Below are 22,541 nucleotides of genomic sequence, written 5' to 3' on the forward strand. Positions count from 1 at the left end.
TAAATGGGTAATTCAAGACGCTGACATCTTCCGACAACTGCAATACCATGTTTGTATAGTAGTCATCATCATCTTTTTCTTTTTTTTTTTTTTTTTTAAATCCAAATTTATTTAAAACAAGTTCACAGATAGTATGCACAGGCCAATAAAATATTCATTGTGGCCGGAGGAAATATGTTCAAATTGTTTCTGGTAGTCATATTGTATGTAAAGTAGCCTTCAGTCATGTTTGTATGTTCTTGTTGCCTTACCTTGGCTTTGCTGAACTGTGCCTAGCTCTGCACATGCTGGGAACAAGCTTCAGTTATTGCATCAATCATGAACAGCCCTATATACACAGCACAAAAAACTCTGCGACACAAATGGACCCTTTCAGCTTTTTATTAAACTTTAATTCACCGAGTCAGAACAGAATTTTAGAGGAAAGCACCCATGAGCACATAGGTTGATATTAATATACTAGTTCTTAAGCCAGCTTTTGTTTTGAATGTGCATTTAACTGCTGAATGACTTGCAAAATGAACTTCCTATTAACTTTTCTGCTCCTAATACATGACTAGCTTGTTAACGGCTATACACTCATAGAATGAATCCTGGAAATAACTGTACATCTCCTATGCGTTTTTCATGTGCTAACGTTTTAATACCAACATTTTATTTTCATGTTAAAGGGAATCTATAGTCTTACACATACATATAAATGTGATAAGCTTACAGCATGAGTTAAAGCAACACATGGGTGCGCCATGGTATAGTTTGAAATTGTGTATGTACATTGTCTTGGATAAAAAAAAGTCTACACACCTCTGTCAAATTGTCAGGTTTCTGTGATATAAAAAGAGACAAAGATGAATAGTTTCCAAACTTTTTCCACCTTTTTAATGTGACCTATAAACTTACAACTCAATTGAAAAACAAACTGAAATCGTTTAGGTGGAGGGAAGTAAAATTAAAAAAATTAAATAATGTGGTGGTAGCTGTGTTCAGAATTAAGCAATCACATTCAAAACTCATGTTAAATAGTCAGTACACACCTGCCATCATTTAACATGCCTCTGATTAACCCCAAACAAAGTTCAGCTGTTCTAGTAGGTCTTTCCTGCCATTTTCTTATCCTGCAGCAAAAGCCATGGCCCTCGGAGAGCTTCCAAAGCATGAGAGGGATCTCATTGTTAAAAGGTATCAGTCAGCAGAAGTGTACAAAAGAATTTCTAAGGCATTAGATATGGAACACAGTGAAGACAATCATCAAGTTGTAGAAAATATGGCACAACGTCCCTCCAAAATTGATGAAAAGGCGAGAAGAAAACTGGTCCGGTAGGCTGCCAAGTGGTCTACAGCAATATTAAAGTGGAGTTCCACCCAAAAGTGGATCTTCCGCTTATCTGATTCCCCCCCCCCCCTCCGGTGCCTCCGGGGGGGGTAACTTTTTTTTACAGGTACCCTGTACCCACTTCTGGGAGACTGGGCCGCAGCGAATTACATCAGCAGCGCGGCCCCCCTTCTCCTTCCCCTTCTGCCGGGCCAGTGAGAGTGCAGCGCGCTTCACGCATGTGCAGTAGGGACATGGTCGTGAAGCCAAAAAGCTACACTGCCGGGTTCCCTTTCCCGCAATGGTGGCGGCAGTACCCAAACCGGCCAATGTAAACATTGGCTGTGGTGTAGACAACACTGGACTCCACAGGTAAGTGTCCGAATGTTAAAAGTCAGCAGCTACAGTATGTGTAGCTGCTGACTTCATTTTTAAAGGGGAGGGGGCAGAACTCTGCTTTAAAGGAGCTGTAAGAATATCTGGCAAATAGTGACTGTGTGGCACATGTGACAACAATCTCCCATATTCTTCATATGTCTTGGCTGTGGGGTAGAGTGGCAAGACGGAAGCCTTCTCTTATGAAGAAAAACATCCAAGCCTGGCTAAATTTAGCAAAAATAGATCTAAACTCTCCCAAAAGCATGTGAGAAAATTTGGTATGGTCTGATGAAACCAAGGTGAACTTTTTGGCCATAATTCTAAAAGATATGTTTGGTGCAAAAACAACACTGCACATAATCAAATGAACACCATACCCACTGTGAAGAATGGTGGTGACAGCATCATGCTTTGGGGCTCTTTTTCTTCAGCTGGAACAGGGGCCTTAGTCAAGGTAGCGAGAATTCTGAACAGTTCCAAATACCAGTCAATATTGACGCAAAACCTTCAGGCTTCTGTTAGAAAGCTGAACATGAAGAAAAACTTAATTTTTCAGCATGACAACGAGCCAAAGCATACATTCAAATCAACAAAGGATGGACTTCACCAGAAGATTAAAATTTTGGAATGGCCCAGTCAGAGCTAAGACCTGAATCCGATTTAAAAATCTGTGCAGTAATCTGAAGAGTGTTTTTGCAAAGAAGAGTGGGCAAATATTGGCAAGTCATCTTGGCACATCTTGTGCCATTCTGATAGACTCATACCCAAAAGATTGAGTGCTGTAATAAAATCAAAAGGTGCTTCAACAAAGTATTTTAGGGTGTGCACACTTCTGCAACCATATTATTTTTTTTTTTTTTTTTTTTCTCTTTTTTCTTTTTCCCACCTCAGCTTTTACCAAATTCTAGAGACCAGCTCATGATTTGATGCTTCTTACGTCTCAATTTGTGGTTTGCATCATGTGTGGTATATATTCATTGCGTGTGTTTTTTTTTTTTTTTTTTCCACCTTTAAATTATTAGTGTACTTGGCAATATATGTATCAGCCACCCGATGGGGCTGTGAAGACCTGGCCCCACTTCCTTGCCCTCCACGTCCCAGCTGGGCTGAGCGGGACACGTTACCCTATAGCCAACTTTATAAATTATTTGCACCCCCCCCCTCCCCCTCATGGCTCCCAGGAATCTCATAGCTTTTCACTCGAGTATAAGGACAGTCTCAAACATTCATCCGTGAGTGAAAGAAAAAAGAACACTAGAAAAAACATATGAATCGCTTTATGTAATGACCATAGAAGAGAATGATATAGTTTCTACTATAAAGCTACTTACGTACAACTCGTTAGTAGCATACCCTGACTCTCTCGGCATAACTCCATGTTTTTTTGTATTCCATCCATTTTTCCCATTTCGCCCTATGATCCCCGATCGTCTCTAGGTGACTATCCTTTAACTCTTCCAACCTATACGTTTCCTCCACTTCGTCTATCCAATTCCAGACGTGCGGGCATTCTATCTCCTGCCACTTTTTGGGTATAAGTTTCTTAGCGGCGTTTAAAAGGTGAGGAAGTAAGGACTGCTTGTATTTTTTTACCCCCTCTTGGCTGCAATGGAAGAGCACCACCCAGGGGTCTTTCTTTAATTCTTCGCCCGTGATAGTTTTAATTTGACTCAGAATTTTGTCCCAATAAGTTTGTATTTTTGGGCATGACCACCAAAGGTGGGCCATTGTGCCTCTCTCTGAGCAACCCCGCCAGCACTCTGCGGTCTGACCCGCTTTAAATTTGTTTGCTTTCTCCGGGGTGATATACCACCCGGAGATACACTTGTAATTTGTTTCGGCAGTTCGTATATCGATTGCTGAAGAATGGGTTAAGTGCATGATCCTATTATAACTGTTTGTCCCTCTTGTGATTCCTAACTCTCTTTCCCATTTATCTATGAAAGGTGCTACACTCCGTGAACCTATCTTTATCAATATCCCATATAATTTAGTGATAGTGCCCTTTGAATTTTTAGATTTGCAGATCTTCTCCAATGGAGTTAGCTCCGCCTCCGTCCGTAATGGTCGGGGGAGGTGTCGCACGAAGTGATGCAACTGGGAATAATGCCACCTATCCAGATTCCATAAATCCGTTTTGGATCTCAAATCTTCATAGGACATTATCTCTCCATCTTTAATAATCTCCCCTAAGTGAACAGTGTCTACCTTAATCCAATTCCCTCCAATTTTATTTTCGCCTGGGGCAAAGTACGGGTTTTCTTTTAGATTCATTAATGGGGAATTAAATTTCCCTTCTAATTGTGTCAAAGTCCTGTCCCACATTCTTAAAGTATCCCGTGTTAAATCATGTATTTTGTGATCTAGTGCTCTGTGTTGTGCAGGGATCCAGATAATATTTTTCAAATATTTACTTGTTAGTGCTTTCTCAATTTGCACCCACCTTTTATCAGTCCTATCCCGTGCCCATTCTACCGCGCGGGCTAAAACCGCCGCCTTATAATAACTTTTAATGTCCGGGACTGCCAGACCGCCGAGTGACTTACCCTGTTTTAGGGTGGAGAGGGATATTCTGTGCTTCTTATTTTTCCAAACATAGTTTAGTAGCAAGGTGTTAAGGATTCTCAAAAATTGCTGAGGGAGGGCTATGGGAACTAATAGGAATTTATAAAGAATTTTTGGGACTACGACCATCTTCAGCATATTGATGCGTCCGATCCATGATATGGGTTTATTAATCGTTCTTTTTAATTCGCTCTTGATCTCATTTAGTAGGGGAACATAATTTATTTTATACATCTTCTGCTCTGTGTTGGCCAGTTTGATACCTAGGTACTTTAGTTCTTTGGTCCAGGGGAATGCGCAGATTTCCTTGACACGACACACCTCCTGTTTGTTTAAATTAATATTCAAAATTTCAGATTTAGTTACATTGATTTTAAAGTTTTAGATCGCACCGTATTGTTGCAAAACTTTAAAGAGCTTTGGAATAGAGTGGGCCGGATTGGTTAAAAAAAACAAAATATCGTCGGCAAAAGCCGATAATTTATGTTCCTCCCCTTCTACTCTAACTCCGTTAATGTCAGGGTCGTTACGTATGGTAGACAACAGCGGCTCTAAAGATAGAATAAAAAGGAGAGGGGAGAGGGGACAACCTTGTCTTGTCCCATTTTTCATCTCGAATGGGTCAGATAGTGTACCATTAATTTTTATTTTTGCAGTGGGATGGTGATAGAGTGCTTTTATCCACCGGGACATCCTATTTCCTACTCCCATAACATTAAGAGTCTCCATCATGAGCCCCCAGTCTACCCTATCAAAAGCTTTTTCAGCATCGACTGACAGGAATAGTCCTGGGGGCTCATTCTGCCTTATGGTCTGCATCAGGAGAATTGCCCTTAGACTGTTGTCTTTGCCCTCTCTGTTGGGCACAAAGCCTACCTGGTCGGGGTGTACCAAGGAGTGCATAACCCCTTTCAGGCGCCCCGCAAGAATTTTGGCAAAAAGCTTAATATCTGTATTTAACAGAGAGATAGGTCTGTATCCCGAACAGAGAGAGCTATCTTTTCCTTCTTTCAAAATTATAGCGACCACTGCCGCGGTAGCTTCGCTGCTGGTTACAAATTCGGACCCTAGCCCATTAAAATATTTGCACATCCTCGGTATCAAAGTGTTACTATATCTCTTATAGTACAGGGAGGGAAACCCATCCGGACCTGGGCTTTTTCCACCAGAGGTGGTATTTAGAGCTATTTTTATTTCTTCTTCAGTTATGGGGCGGTCCATGTTGGAACTTTCCATCTCCTCTAATTTAGGGAGTCTTGCCCTGCCAAGGAAATCTCGGGCATCTCTCTCCCTCTCCCCTGCCTGCCGCCCTGGATGTTTTAATGTGTATAGTTCCTCATAATATTTTTTGAATGTTTCCGCAATTTCTCTGGTAGCGTTGACCATGGTCCCGTCTTTATTTTTAATTTTTTCAATATAATTTCTAGCCCTCTTTTTTTGAGCCATTTTAGCTAAGAGCTTGCTTGGTTTGTTACCCCAAAGGTATCTCTCTTTGGAAATACAGTTTAATTTATTTCTCGCTTCCTGTTCCCTGATCTCCTTGAGAGCGTCTCTTTTTATTATTAGACTATGATAAATCTCTTTTGATCCCTGCGCTTTGTGTTTGGATTCTAGGGACTCTATATCTTTGATCAGGGTGTTTGCTTTACTTTCCCTCTCTTTTTTTTTTCTGGCGCCCTCCGCAATTAGAATTCCTCTAATATAAGCTTTGTGCGTCTCCCAGAGGGTTGCGCTGGAAATTCCTTCCGTTTCATTGATAAGAAAAAATTGTTTTAATTCCGCCTCCACCCTACTTGCCCCTCCTACATCGCGTATCAGGCTATCATCTAGGCGCCACAATGGCCGCTGTCTCTTTTGTATCGATAATTTAATTTTCATGGAGATTGGTGCATGATCTGACACAGTCATTATACCTATGTCCGTCTCCGTTATGGAGTCCAGCAGCCTATGATCCGCCAGGATGTAGTCAATTCTGGAGTATGTTCCGTGGGGAGGAGAGTAAAACGTGTAATCATGTTCATTTGGATGGAAAATCCGCCAGACATCAACTAGTTGGCAATCATGAATCTTTCGTTTAATTCTTTGTAAATGCACGTTTCTTGTCTCCTTCCCACGGAACGTGCTATCTACTTTCGGATCAAAGACGAAATTCAAATCACCCATCAGGATTATATACCCCTCGGCAAAATCATTCAATTTTCCCAGGATTTTCCCTAAGTATTGGGTTTGGTGTACATTTGGGGCGTATATATTTGCTAAGGTATAGATTATGTTATCAATCCTTACCCTAAGAAATATAAATCTCCCTTCTGGGTCTGTCAGCCTTGCCTCAAGGGTGAACCCGAACCCCCTTGTAAACCCTATTGCCACGCCCCTAGCGCGTTTTGAGATGGAATCCCCATAAAACCAAGTGGGGTATGCAGGGGAGAAAAGCTTAATATTCGCGTCTCTGGTTAAATGGGATTCCTGGATAAAGACAACATCCGCTCTAAGTTGTTCAATCTCGCCAAGGACCTTTAGTCTTTTGACGACTGAGTTTAATCCCTTAACGTTGTAAGATAAGAATTTTACTTCTGTCATTTTCTATATTAAAATCATTTCCTGCTGAACTTTCCGTGAGATTCCTTGGGAGCCATTTTCCCTATTCCCTCCCTGTTTTGGAGATGGAGACTCCTTCTCCCCTTCCAAACCCACACACCCCCCTCTATCCCTCCCCCCCCCCCTACCCAGGCCAGTACGTCGCCTGTGAACCGTAGGGATCCTTGGTATCCCCTACCCATTGGTTCTTTTGGATGAGGTGGGGCGCCTCCGCGCTCCTCCCGCCCTTTTTCCCCAGGAATCCCCGGGTACTAGGTCTTATGTGGGTGGGGTGACGGATCTACCCTCCCTATTCCCCTCTCCGGTCGTCCCCCCCCCTCCCCCCGCTCCCCCCCCCCCAGCACCAAATCGCTTCCCTCTGGGCCGCCCCAGGGGCCATGCTGCTTTCAATTAACTATTCGACCCATCCGGGTAAGTCCACAGCAGGCATATCCAATTTGCGGCAAAACCCCGCCAGATCCTCAGGGAATATTAATTTTGCTGACACCCCTTCTTTGTGGCCTATCAGACAGGCCGGAAATCCCCATTGGTAGTTTATATTGGATAATCGCATTTGTTCCAGTAAGGGCTTTTGATGTCTTCTTCTGGCCAGGGTTTCCCAGGCCAAGTCCGTAAAAATCTGAATCTCCGTCCCGGCATAGGATAACGGCGGCTTTCTTCTCAGTTTTCGCCAGATCTCCTCTTTGTGTTCGAAATGTCTAAACCTAGCAATAATATCCCTGTGCCAGTTTCCTCCTCCTTCCCTGATCTTCCCCACCCGGTGAACCCGTTCTAATTTGAGGGGACCTCCCGAACCATTTTCAAGGAGGGGGAGAAACAAATCATTGAGAATTTTTCTCAGGTCTTCGCCCTTCTCCTCCTTAATAGATCGTATTCTTAAGTTTTGCCTTCTATTGCGGTTCTCTTGATCTTCTAAGCGGTATTGCAGCCACCTCTGGTTTTGTTTCAGGGACAGATGTTGATTTTTTAATTCAATGAGGTCAAGGTCCTGCTTTTCAATCCTTTTTTCTGCTTCCTCTACGCGCTCCAACATGTGGAATAGGTCCGTTCTTAATGTGCTGATTTCCCCTCTTATTACGTTCTCCAACCTTTTTAACATAGCCTCCATTTCTCCTATGGTGGGGACATGGGAGTCCAGGCTGGTATCGGCCATTTGGCTGGCTACGTGTTCAGATTCTATTGAATTGTCCGCAATTGGGGTTGCCGCCCCCCCCACTCCCTTTTTGTTAGCCCCAGTTTTTTCCACTTTTTTTGTCGTGCCTGGACTCTTAGAGCTCCCATCCGGGGTCATGTAGTGTCTAATCGTACTAGTAGAAGAGGCCTCTTTAGGGATTTTCGGGGCCGCCCCCCTAGTTGACCTATTCATGTTATATTTCTTTATTGTTCTAATGCGTTTCCCCAGTTTGGATAAGAAGGGGCAGGCCTCCCCCCCCCCCCTTTCCTCTTTCCCCTTACCCTTTAACGGTAATTTTTATCGTTTACTGAGGGGCTAGTTGAAAATATTGGGGAGATATTGATTGCATCTATTAATAAATTTAAAGAACACAGCCAAGGCACAAAAAAAAATAAAAATAAAATGAAAATGAAAAGGGGAGACGGAAGGAAAATCATTGCTCCGGCTGACACCGGGGAATCTTGACAGTTCAGAAGTTTTCAGTAAATTACCCAGGACATTGGGATGTATACAAAAGAGAAGGAAGGTGAGACCACCCCCTTAGAGCCAGAGACCTTTTTGGGGGGTCTTCCACAGTGAGGGCCCCAGCAACTCCCGAGCAATGGCAAACCGGGGGGGGGGCGGGGAAGGGGGTGTATACACCCCTTTCCCTTTCTTTTCTGTTTTTTTTTTCTTTTCTTCCTTCCCCTTTTCCCCCGTTACTTTCCCCCTTTGGGGGAGTGCAGGGACCTCGAAAAAAGTGGGGCTGCTGGACGCTATGCCCTGGTATTGACCTCTGCTCTCGGTTTTCTGGCTGCCCCCAGTCTAGCAAGTCAGCCCCACAATCCAGGTCAGACCTGGTAAGGGAGAGACCTCTCTGACGTTGCCACTGGTGCTCTAGCCCTGTGCCCCAGTGGTTTAACAGAGCCCTGCGAAGGTAAGTATGGTGACGCTTAAGTGGCTGATATTTATCCAACTTGCTCTCGGGGGCTATTACGGCTGTGTGTGTGGACCGAGAACTTATCGTCCGTATATGCTTTTGCTTCTGTTGCAATTTGACTTTCTCTCCCCTTTTTTTTTTTTTTTTTTACATTTAATAAGTAGCCGGACTATTATCTATGAAGGCAGATACAATGACTCTGAGGTATCCGATATTTTTCAACTTATCCCCTTTAGCCAGTATCAGTGTCTGTATCAATGTCCGCAGCGAGCAACGCTGATTGCTAGTAGACCACACATGCTTAGATTCTTAAGGTATATATAAGGAAGCAAGACACCGTTATAGCACTTGGAATAATGTAAAGTAGAGTAAGTGAGCCACACCATCCCACACCATCAACACTGCCAGGGCTGAGTCCCAAGGTCCACACATTGCCACCATACAGTCCCCCATGGGTAAGAAAAGGGTTAATATTACCTATTTGCAGGTCATCTGGCTTTTAAATAACAAAAAAGAAAACTTCTCTTCCACGGGACGCCGGGGAATCCCGAAGTCACTCCGAGCAGGGAGGGGGGGCGCGCAGCTGACAGGTGAGCCGCAGAAGAAAGCCTCCCTGAGATCTCTCCACGCGATGATTTCCTCTGCCGCCGGGGGGGAGCGGGGGGGCCGGGGAACGAGGGGCTCCCGGAGAGCGGCGAGGGCTAATGTGGTCAGCGGAGTGGACGGGCTAGCCGCTCGGCGGGCTCCCGCCCTGCAACGCGTCCACCGTTGCTGGCGCACCGCCGGGTCTTGCTCCCTCCATCTCTCGCCGCCATAGCCGGGTCAGATCCGTCGCGCTGGCTGCTCCTCCCTCCGACGTGCGTGCTTCACGTGCACCACGTCATCTGTGTTAAGAAACCTGCAACCATATTATTATTATTATTATTATTATTATTATTATTATTATTATTATTATAATATTTTTTTTTTTTTTTACTACCCTCCACCTAAAAGATTTCAGTTGTTTGTTCAACAGAGTTGTACAGTTTATAAGTCCCCTTAAAATGTGAAAAAAAGTTCTGAAATCGCAGAAACCTGACATTTTAACAGGGTTGTGTAGACTTTTTATATCCACTGTATATATGCATTACATCTGCACGCCACATTTCCTATCTATTATTGCTGTACAGTGATTGTAATTACCTTTTTACTCTTCTAATACACATATATCAGTCTGCACTGACTGATTGCTTGAAGATATTTGAGCCACTTTTATCCCAGCAGTGATTGAGGAATGGCCAATACACTACCAGATTACAAATTACTTCTAGAGGGGGACTCTTCAGATCTCACTGAAATTCAGCCATTGAGACATCTGACCCTGTGAAGCTGCATCAAAATTTTCAATAAAATATTGCAAAGTGCTTAGTAACCAATCTGGGTCTATGGTTTGCTAGTGTGGCTTCAAGGAAATTAATTTTGATTGGTTCTATGGGTCACTGTACTTTGCACCTATTGAATACGTTGTATAACCCTATACTTTCCCTTTAAGAGGCTTTACATCGCAACTTGCCATAGCTTTTGAAATAGAGTATACGTAATGTGAAGTTATTCATCCCTGCACTAACATTGCTATGTATCCTCTCATTCATATTTTCTCCATTCCAGATGTTAATCCTGCACACTGTGGTTGTCTCCATTGTTGTCACTTTGGGTTGATTTGATTATTCTCTTTTATTCTGATAATTGTATTTTTATTTGTATTATGTATAGAATTTCTGGTATATATGTGTTATTATTTGACTGGTAAAGGTATTACATAGCATTCGTTGTTCTTGTATTACCAAATGATTCGTTTGAACAAACATGTTTTATTGGAGGACTTTGTCTCATCTGAGGAAATGTTGCACTAAGGGAATTCCTCTCTTAGCTGAAACATAACAATTTGCCTTTTGTGTGGCTTTCTTCCTCCCCGTTTCCTACTTTTTATTATCCAAATCTCCCTCTTTTTTCTGCACAGAGTGGGTATTCTGCTCCCTCCTTCTCTCCCTGGCAGGGCTTGTACCAGGGGAGTCCTCGGATCGGTCCACCGCACCGCAGACAGAGTGAGTCTGTGCACCTCTCACTCATCCCTCCTGACCTTTTATGTCTGCCTACTAGATGTGCATGCACCACCTCTCCACTAGCACCCTGCCCAAATGCCAAAAAGACTTGCCTTAACCAAAGTGCTTTATCTGTTCAATTGTTCATTACGGCTGAAACAGTGAGATGCATGGAGTCTCCTATTGAGCTGGTTTTGAACAAGTTGCCTATCAAGACAAACCTGACCCAACATATCCTGCATTTCTCTCGCTTTTTCAAGGAGCTTCCTTTCCTATGGCCTATAAAGACTTCCAGCATAACCTGAAAAAAAATAAAAAAAATTGTTACCAATACAAATTTGTATAGCAGTGCACATAAAGAGTCTTTCCTAAAGCAAAATATTGTTTTAGAAATCTTGATGGAGGCAGCCATTGTCCCTGGCCATATACAGTTTCCGGGGTAGTCATATTACTTATGACTGGCATTACTAAGCAGCGGGGAGTGGGAGAATGGCAGTTTCCATCTGAGATCTCTTTAAAGGGTATTCTGCTTTGTAGCTGATTTAGGTAATAGAACATATACTACAACAAGGAGAACATTCCCGTAGCAGCATCTGCACTTTAAAGGAGTTTTGTAATGCCATTGTGTGTAAAAGAAAAGGTTCATCTGTGGAACCTGTTACATCAGTATTTATGGTGTAACCATGTTTCAGTAGCGCACCCTCACCCTCTCTTCTCTGTGACAGCGGGCGATAGTTCTTCTCTCCCACAGCCACTATCACATTTTAAAATTGTCTTCCTCATTCATTCACTGGAATCTTGTAGTCCTTTCACTCCTCCTCCAGCTTTCAAGCTGAAAGCCCATGCAGAGGTACACAAAGACAGCTGGAGTAAGTGTTTGTAGGAGCCTGACAGCCACTGATCATGGATCATGGCTCCTGTGAAGAAAATAGTGAATGCAGATGTTTCTTTCTGCAAAAATATGTGCATTTTTCTCTGATGGGTGAACCTAGCCTTTAAAATAATTACCTCTTCCATAATAAAATGACATGAATTTGGTATTAGCAATTAGACATAAAAAGCATGTAGCGGTTTGAGTTACAGGTTTAAGCGAGGAGTTAGTCCAGAATATTCACTCAAACTTTTCTTTTATCTTTTGAGTTTCATTTCCTCTCTTTACAAGTAATGGGAATGGAAATGAAATGGGAAATGCACAATGAAGGCTGGAATGCAGTCGTATTTACAGTAGGGATGAGCTCCGTTGTGTTCGCACAGTCCACGTGCAGAGCCCGCCAGGAAGTCTGCACGGCGCTGCGCTAACCACAGGCAGGGAGACCCTTCCTGATCTCTGCAGCCGAGCAGCGGGACAATGTCTCCCTGCCTTTGGTTTGCGCAGCGCCGCACAGACTTCCTGATGGGCTCAGCACATGGACTGTGCCAACACGCCAGAGCTCATCCCTAATTGACAGCAGTTAACTTGGTCGGTCTCGTGCAACTGGGTACTTAAGGATGTATAAGGGCCTCATGCACACAGAACGTTTTAAAAATGGCAGCGCTACAGCAGTGTGTTTTCCCCCGTTGGCGGTTTTGGGCATTTTTTATTGAAAACGCTCTCTATTGTTTTAATTGCTCCTGGAAGCACATGCTGGCTGTTTTTTTTTTTTTTTTTTTACTGCCACTAAACACTTATGCTTCCAAACGCCTCTGACAGTTTGTGTGCATGGACACATAGGCTAACATGGAGAGGCTTTTAGAGGCAGTTAAAAAAAAAAGTCAAATGCTCCTAACGGCAGCTGTAAAAACGTCCCGTGTGCATGAACTCTAAGCTTTGAAAGAAGCCTGCATGAAGAGAAATACAGGGGCTGCCATCTGTGACATCTACCTAATAATCCTAGTGGCCTGGCTGTCTCGGGCTACGGTGTGTTCTGACTCAATGAACCAGACCAGAGTGAAATCGGAAAGATCATAATCTGCATGTTTCATTTCTGTGACTCAAATACCTACGCTATTTGATCAGCATTAGAGCCAGACAAGTAGCATTCTCAGAATGAGAAGTCATCAATGACAGCCTTCATATGTACTACTCGGTCCAGGTTTTCAAGTAGAAGGACATTTATGTTCCTATTCATTTTAGAGGAAACCTGTAGTTATGAAGCATGGAGGCTGTAATAGCGGACCATCTCTTTTGAAAATACTAGTTCCCTGGTAGCCAAGTTGATCTGCTGATCCAGGATTTTGAAGCACTGACTTGGAACGAGCAGATTAGGATCTCTGAGCTCATTCTGCTGATTGGTATTCTTGTTTTAGGTTGACAGAAAGTTTAAAGCTAGAGACAGCCAGGGCAACTAGGACTATCGTAGTTATGCCATCAGTGGCCTCCTCCATATTTCTTTTAATACAGATTTTGCTAAACCTTTAATACACCCAAATATGGGTTTAGGGGCTTAGAACTTCCATAGCATTTGGCTATGGAACCAAAAAGCTCTAACTTCTGACACCCAATATTCATGTCTACTGAAATGTGCTTTCTGCATGGCAATACAAACAGCTCATATTTCAGACACAGGAAATACTTTCCTGCAGCTTAAAATATGTTTTTAGTCATTTGCCCAGGGACATTATGACTTAAAGTACCTGATTTTAGTTGGAGCTATCTGAATAAATAGTAATAACATGAGCATTCTCTAAATCAGTGTTTCTCAACTCCGGTCCTCAAGGCGCCACAACAGGTCATGTTTTCAAGATTTCCATTATTTTGCACAGGTGATTTGATTCTTTTCACTGCCTTAGTAATTACCACAGCCGTTTCATCTGAGGGAAATCCTGAGAACATGACCTGTTGGGGCGCCTTGAGGCCTGGAAGTGAGAAACACTGCTTTACATTAGACCCCCTTATATTTACATTCTTGTAATGTAGAGTTCAGTCTTCTGAATGGTCTTAGGCCACTGAAAAGAAAGCTGTAAAGGAAATAGAAGCAGAAGCAGGATGGCTTCATTTACTATCTCTTTTCTTTTTTGTATTTTTACTACACCGTAACATTTGGAGCATGTGTCACCTTTGTCTTGTGCTAACAGCCCATGTGCATTTCTTATAATGGCATGCCAGCATTTCATGGTTGCATTTTTGCCTTGTTTTATCCCCCAAGCAGAGTGTATTTGTTTTCTACACAATGGGATGGTAAGTGCATTATTGTTTTTTTTTTTAACTGTACAAATTATTTTAATACCAAGTATTAAAGAAAAAATGAATATTTTTAGCCAAAGCTAAATTTACTCCAATATTTTTAGGTTTATTATCTGCTGATTAATTGTGTTGCCAGAGGACACTTGTATACTAAACATAAATGTATATAACATATTGTATAGTAAGAATAATACTGCTTACTGGAACACGACTTTAATGTCTAATTGGCCATAATGGGCCAAAACCTATAGAATGGTATGTTATTGGAACGTTGAAGGGAACCTCTTATTCTCCGTCCTCCCTACTTACCGAATTGTTGATCTAGAACAGGGGTGCCCAACCTTTTGAGGAGCGAGTGCCACCTAAGCGACTGGGTAACCGGTTGCGGAGCGGGTGGATGGCAGTCCACTCTACTCTATAGTGCCCATTCTATTTTTAATTTTTTTTTGCGGATCGTATTGTAGGTAGTCGTTTGTAAATGGACACAAGTCCATTTACATCTGCTATTCCTTAGAGGTGAATGGAGGGTCCAATTGGGTCGGACTGACTGTGTCAAAGGGGCCTATGGCTCAGTGCAGGTAACACGCAGGTGCACTGTTTGCACAGTTTGAAAGCAGCCTAGTAATCACTGCAGAACAGATATGCCCAGATATACACTGTGATTTTAGTAATAAACATACCTTTAATAACCGTATTCTATTCCATCCCAGAGCAGAGGGCTCCGCGGCCCACTGGTTGGGCACCCCTGATCTAGAACAAGCTAGCTCCTGTTTTTTATTTCATGACGGGGTCATTTTAAAAGTTAACACCAGTAAAAAGTATACTTTTTCTGTATGGAGGTCAGTCCTAAAGCCCCGTACACACAGGCTGAATGTCGGAAGACAACTGTGTGCATTCTGGAACCCCAGCAGCCGGCTGACTCCCAATGAGTGCCCTCAGCCAATGGCAGATAGCGCTGATCAGAGTGTTCTGGCAGGGGAACGTCCCCCTGTCAGAACATAATAGCTCAGCAGGGGGGATCGCTGTACTAACATTGCATGGTTAGTTCAGTGGCTTCCGGCCAGAGCTGTCAATTTTCTTTCATGCAAGCCGATGGGGTTGCACAAAAAAAAAACTTGGTGTGTACCCACCTTCAAGCAGATCTGTACTATCATGCAGTTTAGTGTTGTATTACCATTAGCGCTTCACTAAATCCAAAGGATAATTGTGCCTATTCTGATGACAATAGTGTTCTGGGGTCCTTCCAGTGGCAGGTCATATAACCATCACCAAATTAGCGCTCATACAATCTGACATTGGTAAAGTTCCATTACCAAGGACAAGCCACAGACAGTTCATTTTAAATTCGATCAGCAGAAACAACTACTCAATACCATGGAATTGGTTAAATAATTCATTGTTGTGGGGATTGATTGTTGATTTCTTCAAGAAAATAGGCAATTTGCAGCAATAGTGAAAACAGTTGGGTGTTCTTTGCAATGTTGATGAAATTAATTCTTGGCTTCTGCCGTTTTTTCCAGCTTTGAGCTTGTTAACGTGAGCCGCCTTGTTTATGTGTAAGATTTATAGCCAAGGCGGATGTGTGAACTGATGCAGAGCAGCTGGAACAACAAGCTTTGTAAACTTTGCTGGGCGCTGCACTGACTCATGTAATGAACAGAGTCTGGTCTGCATCTGAGATCTGTGTTCATAATATACAACATATTCTGAAAAATAGTGTTGAAATGCATTGTAGTGATTTTTTTTTGTTTACTTTGTTGTGATTTTTATGTGCCACAGTGCATTGCATTTCATTACGGCATGTCAGTAAGCGCTCAACAAAAAATACAAAATATTTTTTTCGGTGCACAACAAAACACTGTTTTTGGTGTCAACTGAAAGCATTGGATATACGGCAGATTACCTTGTTCTTGCATTGCGATAACTGCAACTGCATAATTCTGCACAACACCAGTTGTGGTTGTTTTGTTCATGCAGTTCTTTTGCGCTCAGTGCTCTATAACCCTCCTAGTGGATTTGATGTTCTGAAGAGAGGATTTTAGTGATTCCTTTGGGTATTTTTAACTTCTGCAAGGAACTAATATTTCTAGCACAATCATCAGTGGTCTAAGAGTAATTATATGAGAACAGGTATAAAGACCTAAACAGGAGTTGTTTTGTGACGGTATGGTAGAATACACAGTATATGCTGTATATGTAACAGAACAGCTTTTTGTTTCAATGCAGACAGTAATTTAAAAACATATCATCACAGAGTGGCACTGTGAATTTGAAAACAAGGTAAGACAGTGCCACGTCCCGATAGATTAAGTTATATAAGAATAATTTGGCAGATGGACTTTATAGGCATAACACAAATAAAATAAAAAATATGTAAATGTATTTGGAAAAAACATACAGAGTACTTCAAAACATATATAACATATTGGCCGCTAAAAAAAGGGCCTAAGAACACAAAGAATATGGTCACACACCACCTACAAACCAAAAAAGGTACAATATATTTTGGAAAGAAGGACACCAAGGTCACTTCCTACTGGTAGGTATATATAGACGTATAATTTATGGAAGGCGATGTGTCATGTACAGCTCAGCTCGACATGTTACATGTATTGAAAGGACGCTTCTTCAGGAGCTTATGGCGTGTTCTACAAATGAAAAGGTTTTACAAATCAAATTTTCATTTGTAGAACACGCCATAAGCTCCTGAAGAAGCGTCTTTTCAATACGCGTAACATGTCAAGCTGAGCTGTACATGACACATTGCCTTCCTTAAATTATACGTTCTATATATACCTACCAGTAGGAAGTGACCTTGGTGTCCTTCTTTCCAAGATATGTTGTACCTTTTTTGGTTTGTAGGTGGTGTGTCACCATATTCTTTGTATTCTTAGGTCCTTTTTTTAGCGGCCAATATGTTATATATGTTTTGAAATTTCCAAATAAATTTACATATTTTTTTTAAATTTGTGTTATGCCTATAAAGGCCATCATCTGCCAAATTATTCTTGTATAACTCAATGCAGACAGTGACACAGCCAGATTATCCAATTACAGATACCTTCAGAGGGACAGCGGCAGAGGGACTTACAGATTTTAATGGAGCACAGGGCCCTGACGTGACTGCACTTGCAGTCCATTGATTACTTCCTCCAGTCCCATTACAGAAACTCTGCATCTCCATGTGAACGTGGGGCCGGGGAAGAGTTTGCAGGAGCCTGCCTATTGCATCTGTAAAACACTGGTTGTGAGTGCAATGCTCTGCAGGCCTGGGTGCAAACAAAATGTAATCCAGAACTATTGAATTACTGCAGCAGATAAAGACAGCATGGTCTATCCAAGCTGCATTTTTATCTTTCCTGGGATAACGGTGCTACCAGCCCAGGCCTATGTAAAGACTTGGTTGGCTGGATGTTTAGCCCCAGTGCATAAGATCCCAGCATTTAGATGCGAGGGGAAGACTCGGACCCTCTGTCCAGCCTTGCTGCTGGCAGCCTGTAAAACTCTTAGGCCGCGTACACACGGTCGGACAAAACCGATGAGAATGGACCGAGGTTCAGTTTCATCGGTCCAAACCGACCGTGTGTATAGCCCATCGATCTGTTTTCCTTCGGTCCAAAATTTTAAAACATGCTTCAAAATCGAACCGATGGACCGCTGCCTGATCGGACCAAACCGATGGTTAGTACAGAAAGCATCGGTTCAAAACCCGCGCATGCTCAGAATCAAGTCGACGCATGCTTGGAAGCATTGAACTTTGTTTTATTCAGCACGTCGTGTGTTTGTCGTCACCGCGTTCTGACCCGATCGGTTTTTTGGAACAATGGTGTGTACGCACATCAGACCATCAGGCTACTTCAGCGGTGAACCAATGGAAATGGCCCGTCGGACCATTCTCATCGGTTTGGAACGACCGTGTGTACGCGGCCTTAGAGGTTGAAAGCTGCATCACAGTGCACTGAGTGCTACTAATGTTTAGGGCAGCATGCGCCCAGGGACCCATCCTCGGAACACAGACTACAATCCAGACATGTGTCTCTGGGTGCATACTGCTTTAAACATTTGTAGCACTTGGTGTACCTTCCAGCCCCATCCAGCCGAAGCAGCTTTCAAACTCTTATAGAGTTTTACAGACTGCTGGTAGCAGAACTCGAGATTTGCGCCTGTGCCTTCTGCCTTCATCTAAATGCCAGAGTCTCATGAACTGGCGCAAAGTGCTTGGTGTCCACGAGGGCTTAGTGAATCCTCCTAAAACCCCATACACACTATTAGATTTTCTGCAATTTTTTGTCTTCATATTTACCAAAACAATGTAGTGCAATGTAGTGTAGTGATTGCATACAAATTGCAACTCTTAAAGAGGAGGTCCACCCAAAAATGGAACTTCTGCTTCATGGGAAGGTGACCCCCTGACATGCCACATTGCCTCGTTTGACATGTCATTTTATTTTGGGGGGGGGGGGGTTCAGCTCCCACTTCCTCCCTGGGCACAGCAGAGCCGAAAGGAAGGTCACCTCTCCCCATTCCCTCTTGGCAATCATCTGGGACAAGTCACAGGTCCCAGATGATTGCTCGGCCAATCATGGTGCGCAGCACGGCTCACACATGTGGTGCCCGGCTGTAAAGCCAAGGCCGGGCGCCCACAGTAGTGATGCCGGTGCCATGGAGAGGGGGAGATGAGCGGGGCCTTCCTTCACCCGCATTGCTGGACCCTGGGACAGGCAAGTGTCTGCTTATTAAAAGTCAGCAGCTACAGTATTTGTAGCGGCTGACTTTTAATATTTTATTTTAGTAGGAACTCCGCTTTAAGGTTTGACCTCCATATTATTTGGTTTTGGTAAATCTGAAGACAAAAATCTGCAGAAAATCGAATAGTGTGTATGGGACTTTATGCTAGACTGTATTCTGTTATCAGGTTCAGGTGAGTCTTCTATTGTTTCCTTTCACCTGAACTTGCCTGGGATTTGAAGTGCGCACTGTATAGGTGACTATTAGCAGCCACATTGGATAACATGAATAGCTACTATAGCTGCAATTTTGTATATATCTCCAATGCCTCTAAATGTCAATCAGCTGAGCTACAATTACTGGAATAATCCCGATACACAGCTATTCATTGGCCACAATTCTGTTTTTCCTAGCTACGAAGAGAAGTATATTGATTTTTTGCAGCTGCTACAAGATCTTTCCCACTGTCCTCTGGGCTGTAATGAATTGTTCCATATTTACTCAATAAGTAAAGAAGTCTTGTTTTATTTCATGGTTATATGGCCAATCCTGCTAAACGCAGTTTGCAGCTAAGCTTAGAACACAATATAAACCCAGTTCAATATACAGAAGACAGCAAACCGTTCTGTGGAAAGAAATACATTGAATATATGCTTCACAACGGTCATACAAATGTGCAAGTATTGGGGGGAAAAAAGGGAATTCTATATGACGAACCACCTCAGCAGCATGCCATAACACTCAGTGAAGGGAGTGAGCATAAACATAGCATTTCTTTCACTGACTAAAGCTGACCAATCCCTGTGCAGGTTTTAGCCAGTATATTATGAATCGCCCAAAATTCACTCAGTGGAATGGCCCTGTCAGTCACCACCCACCATGCATTTCTCAGTTTAAAAAGGAGATGGACACAAAATCATCATCTGAACAGTGGCTGCATCCAATTGGATACAGCTGCTGATAGGGTATTTGACAAAAGGCGTGGCCTGCTGTCAAAATATAATATCCACAGTGGGAGATTGGAGCATCTGCAGCACGTAGTGTGGATGAACAAATCTGATCAGTGTTTTTTTTGTTTTTTTTTCTGTTCATCTTGCAGGCTAAATGAAAAAGTCCTGTTTTGTGTATGGTCAGCTTTAGTCTCTTACGTTTTAGAATGTCAAGACTTGCGTAGGAATCTTACTCGCATTCACACATGCTTTTTTGTTTTTTCTTTTAGCGGGGGGGATGTTTTGGAGCATTTTCACTCATCGCACATAGGGCAGCCCATCCACCTGAATGGGCTGCCCTACACGCAGCAATAGTCCTAAAGAAGCTTCATAATTTTTTTGATGGAGTGGAACTTGCTGCGTTTTTTATGGGACATGATGGCGTTTTGTGGGTTGCATGTTATTTAGCATTTGCAGCATTTTTTTCACATGGCAAAAATCTTTATACACCTAAATTTGCTAGTTGTGATTTCAGTGGCATTACTTGGTAACGGCACACCAAACACAGAAGCAAACACACATTTTTCCATGTGAAAAAACGAGTGGCAAATGCTGCAAAACGCACAATAAAAAAAAACTTGCAACCCACAAAATGCCAACATTTCTAACCACATATAACACAGCCCATTTAAATCAATGGGCTGTCCTATGTGTGTCCCGGGAACAACCAGCCACAAAACGTTTGCTCCCACTATGTTAGATGTGAATGGAGCCTGAAAGTGAAATTAGTGCAGAAACACAAGAAAAATGAGGCTCCACTTACATCTGTGTGTTTCCTTGCATTTCAGAAATGCACTGCACCAAAAATCACAGTAAAAACACACCAAGCTCCACTCTTAAAAAAAAAAAAAAAAAAAAAGCTTCTCTGGGGCGATTGCTGTGTGTAGGGCAGCCCATTTTGGTTAATGGGCTGCCCTATGTGTGATGACTGAAAAATGCTCCAAAACACCCCCCCCCCCCCCCCACACCCTCGCAAAAAAAAAAAAAAAAAACGCATTTGTGGGAATGCGAATTCCCACTATGCAGAGATGTGAATGGTGCTTGACAGCTGAGTGTTTGTCTACTCCCTCCTATGTTCTTGCATAAAGATGGCCGTACGTTATGCAGTCTGATTGTATATTGTGTATTTAGTGAGAAGGGTGATCACTGATTGCATCTCATTTAAAATAAAGTGCAGTTGGGAGTGGGAGGGTGGATGATGCAGAGTGTGTGCTAATGAGGTCAGCTGGTCAACTCCTTCCTGTGTCATGACCTACAGTCTGTATGGAAGACAGACAGAAGCAATAGATACTTTTGGAAACATGGATTAAGGACAATGAGATATCTGTCTGTAGATTTTATGGAAAGCTTTCATATTTTCCCCCCCAAAAAAGTTCATGAATGCTATACAGTAGAACCTTGGATTACGAGAATAATCTGTTTCAGGAGAATGCTTGTATTCCAAAGAACTCGCCTATCAAAGTGAGTTTCCCCATAGAAGTCAATGGAAACAAAGATAATTTGTTCCACATTGACTTCTATTGTAAGCAGTACTGCATGTAGACAGAGGTGGGGGCGCCAGAGAGAATCAGAAATACTTGGAGACGGCTCGGATGCACTCGGAAAGGCTAGAGAACCGAGTATTTTCGTGTGTCACAGGCGCTCCCGCTCCTCTGGCCAATTGCGGTTCTGCACAACGCAGAGGCTTCAATCCTGCTAGTTTTGCACGACAACACCCGCAAACCATGATTTAAAAAGAATTAATAGCTCGTATTGCAAAATGCTTGTTAACTGCGTTACTCGCAATCCGAGGTATTACTGTATTGGTACAATGAGGAGCTGGAATTTAGAAAAAAAAAAAAGGTAAACGTATCCTTTAAAGAAAAATGTGAAATGCACAGAAGTCCTCTCATGGTATTTAGTGTGAATTGTCACTTGTATTGGTGGGGAAATGAGTTATGATTCAGTCTAGTAAAGATTTAGGGCAAATAGAATTTGTTTTGATCCTCAAGGCACCTTTTTAGGGTAGTTCTTGGCTTTGATTACAGTAGGTGAACCCGATTTTGTGTCAATCTCGCTCTCTTTCTCGGCGAGATTGAGCACCTACGAGCCCCATCGTGGGAGCCAGCGCCAAGCTGGCTTGCCGCGATGGAGACAGAGCCGTCATAGAAGCGACGGGAGATCCGACTTGGATTCCCGCCAATTCTACACGTGTGCGGCGTTTGTTATGAATCCTGAGGGGGAAGTCCCCGCCGGATTTTAAATAAAAATCCGGCATGGGTCCCCCCTCAGGAGCATACCGGGCCCTTAGGTCTGTTATGGGTTGTAAGGAGAGCCCCCCTACGCCGAAAAAACGGCGTAGGGGGTCCCCCTACGATCCATACCAGACCCGTATCCAAAGCACGCTACCCGGCCAGCCAGGAAGGGAGTGGGGACGAGCGAGCGCCCCCCCCCCCTCCTGAGCCGTACCAGGCTGCATGCCCTCAACATGGGGGGGTTGGGTGCTCTGGGGCAGGGGGGCGCACTGCGGCCCCCCCACCTTAGAGCACCCTGTCCCCATGTTGATGAGGACAGGGCCCCTTCCCGACAACCCTGGCCGTTGGTTGTCGGGGTATGCGGGCGGGAGGCTTATCGGAATCTGGGAGCCCCCTTTAA

At 43.2% G+C, this 22,541-nt stretch overlaps 1 protein-coding gene across 4 annotated transcripts in view; it reads left to right on the forward strand.

Annotated features, from left to right (window-relative positions):
* The window catches only part of CCSER2 (coiled-coil serine rich protein 2), a 158,389-nt gene that overhangs the window by 123,424 nt on the left and 12,424 nt on the right, over positions 1 to 22,541 (forward strand). For 2 of the 4 annotated variants that reach the window (XM_040320511.1, XM_040320509.1), the window contains exon 11: positions 10,946 to 11,030. The exons of the other annotated variants lie outside the window; for them this stretch is intronic. In XM_040320511.1, coding sequence (XP_040176445.1) covers positions 10,946 to 11,030 — 85 coding nt within the window. The remainder of the gene's footprint in view (positions 1 to 10,945; positions 11,031 to 22,541) is intronic. 4 annotated transcript variants of the gene reach the window in all.

This window comes from Rana temporaria, chromosome 8 (genome assembly GCF_905171775.1).
Source record: "Rana temporaria chromosome 8, aRanTem1.1, whole genome shotgun sequence".
Classification (NCBI taxonomy): domain Eukaryota; kingdom Metazoa; phylum Chordata; class Amphibia; order Anura; family Ranidae; genus Rana; species Rana temporaria.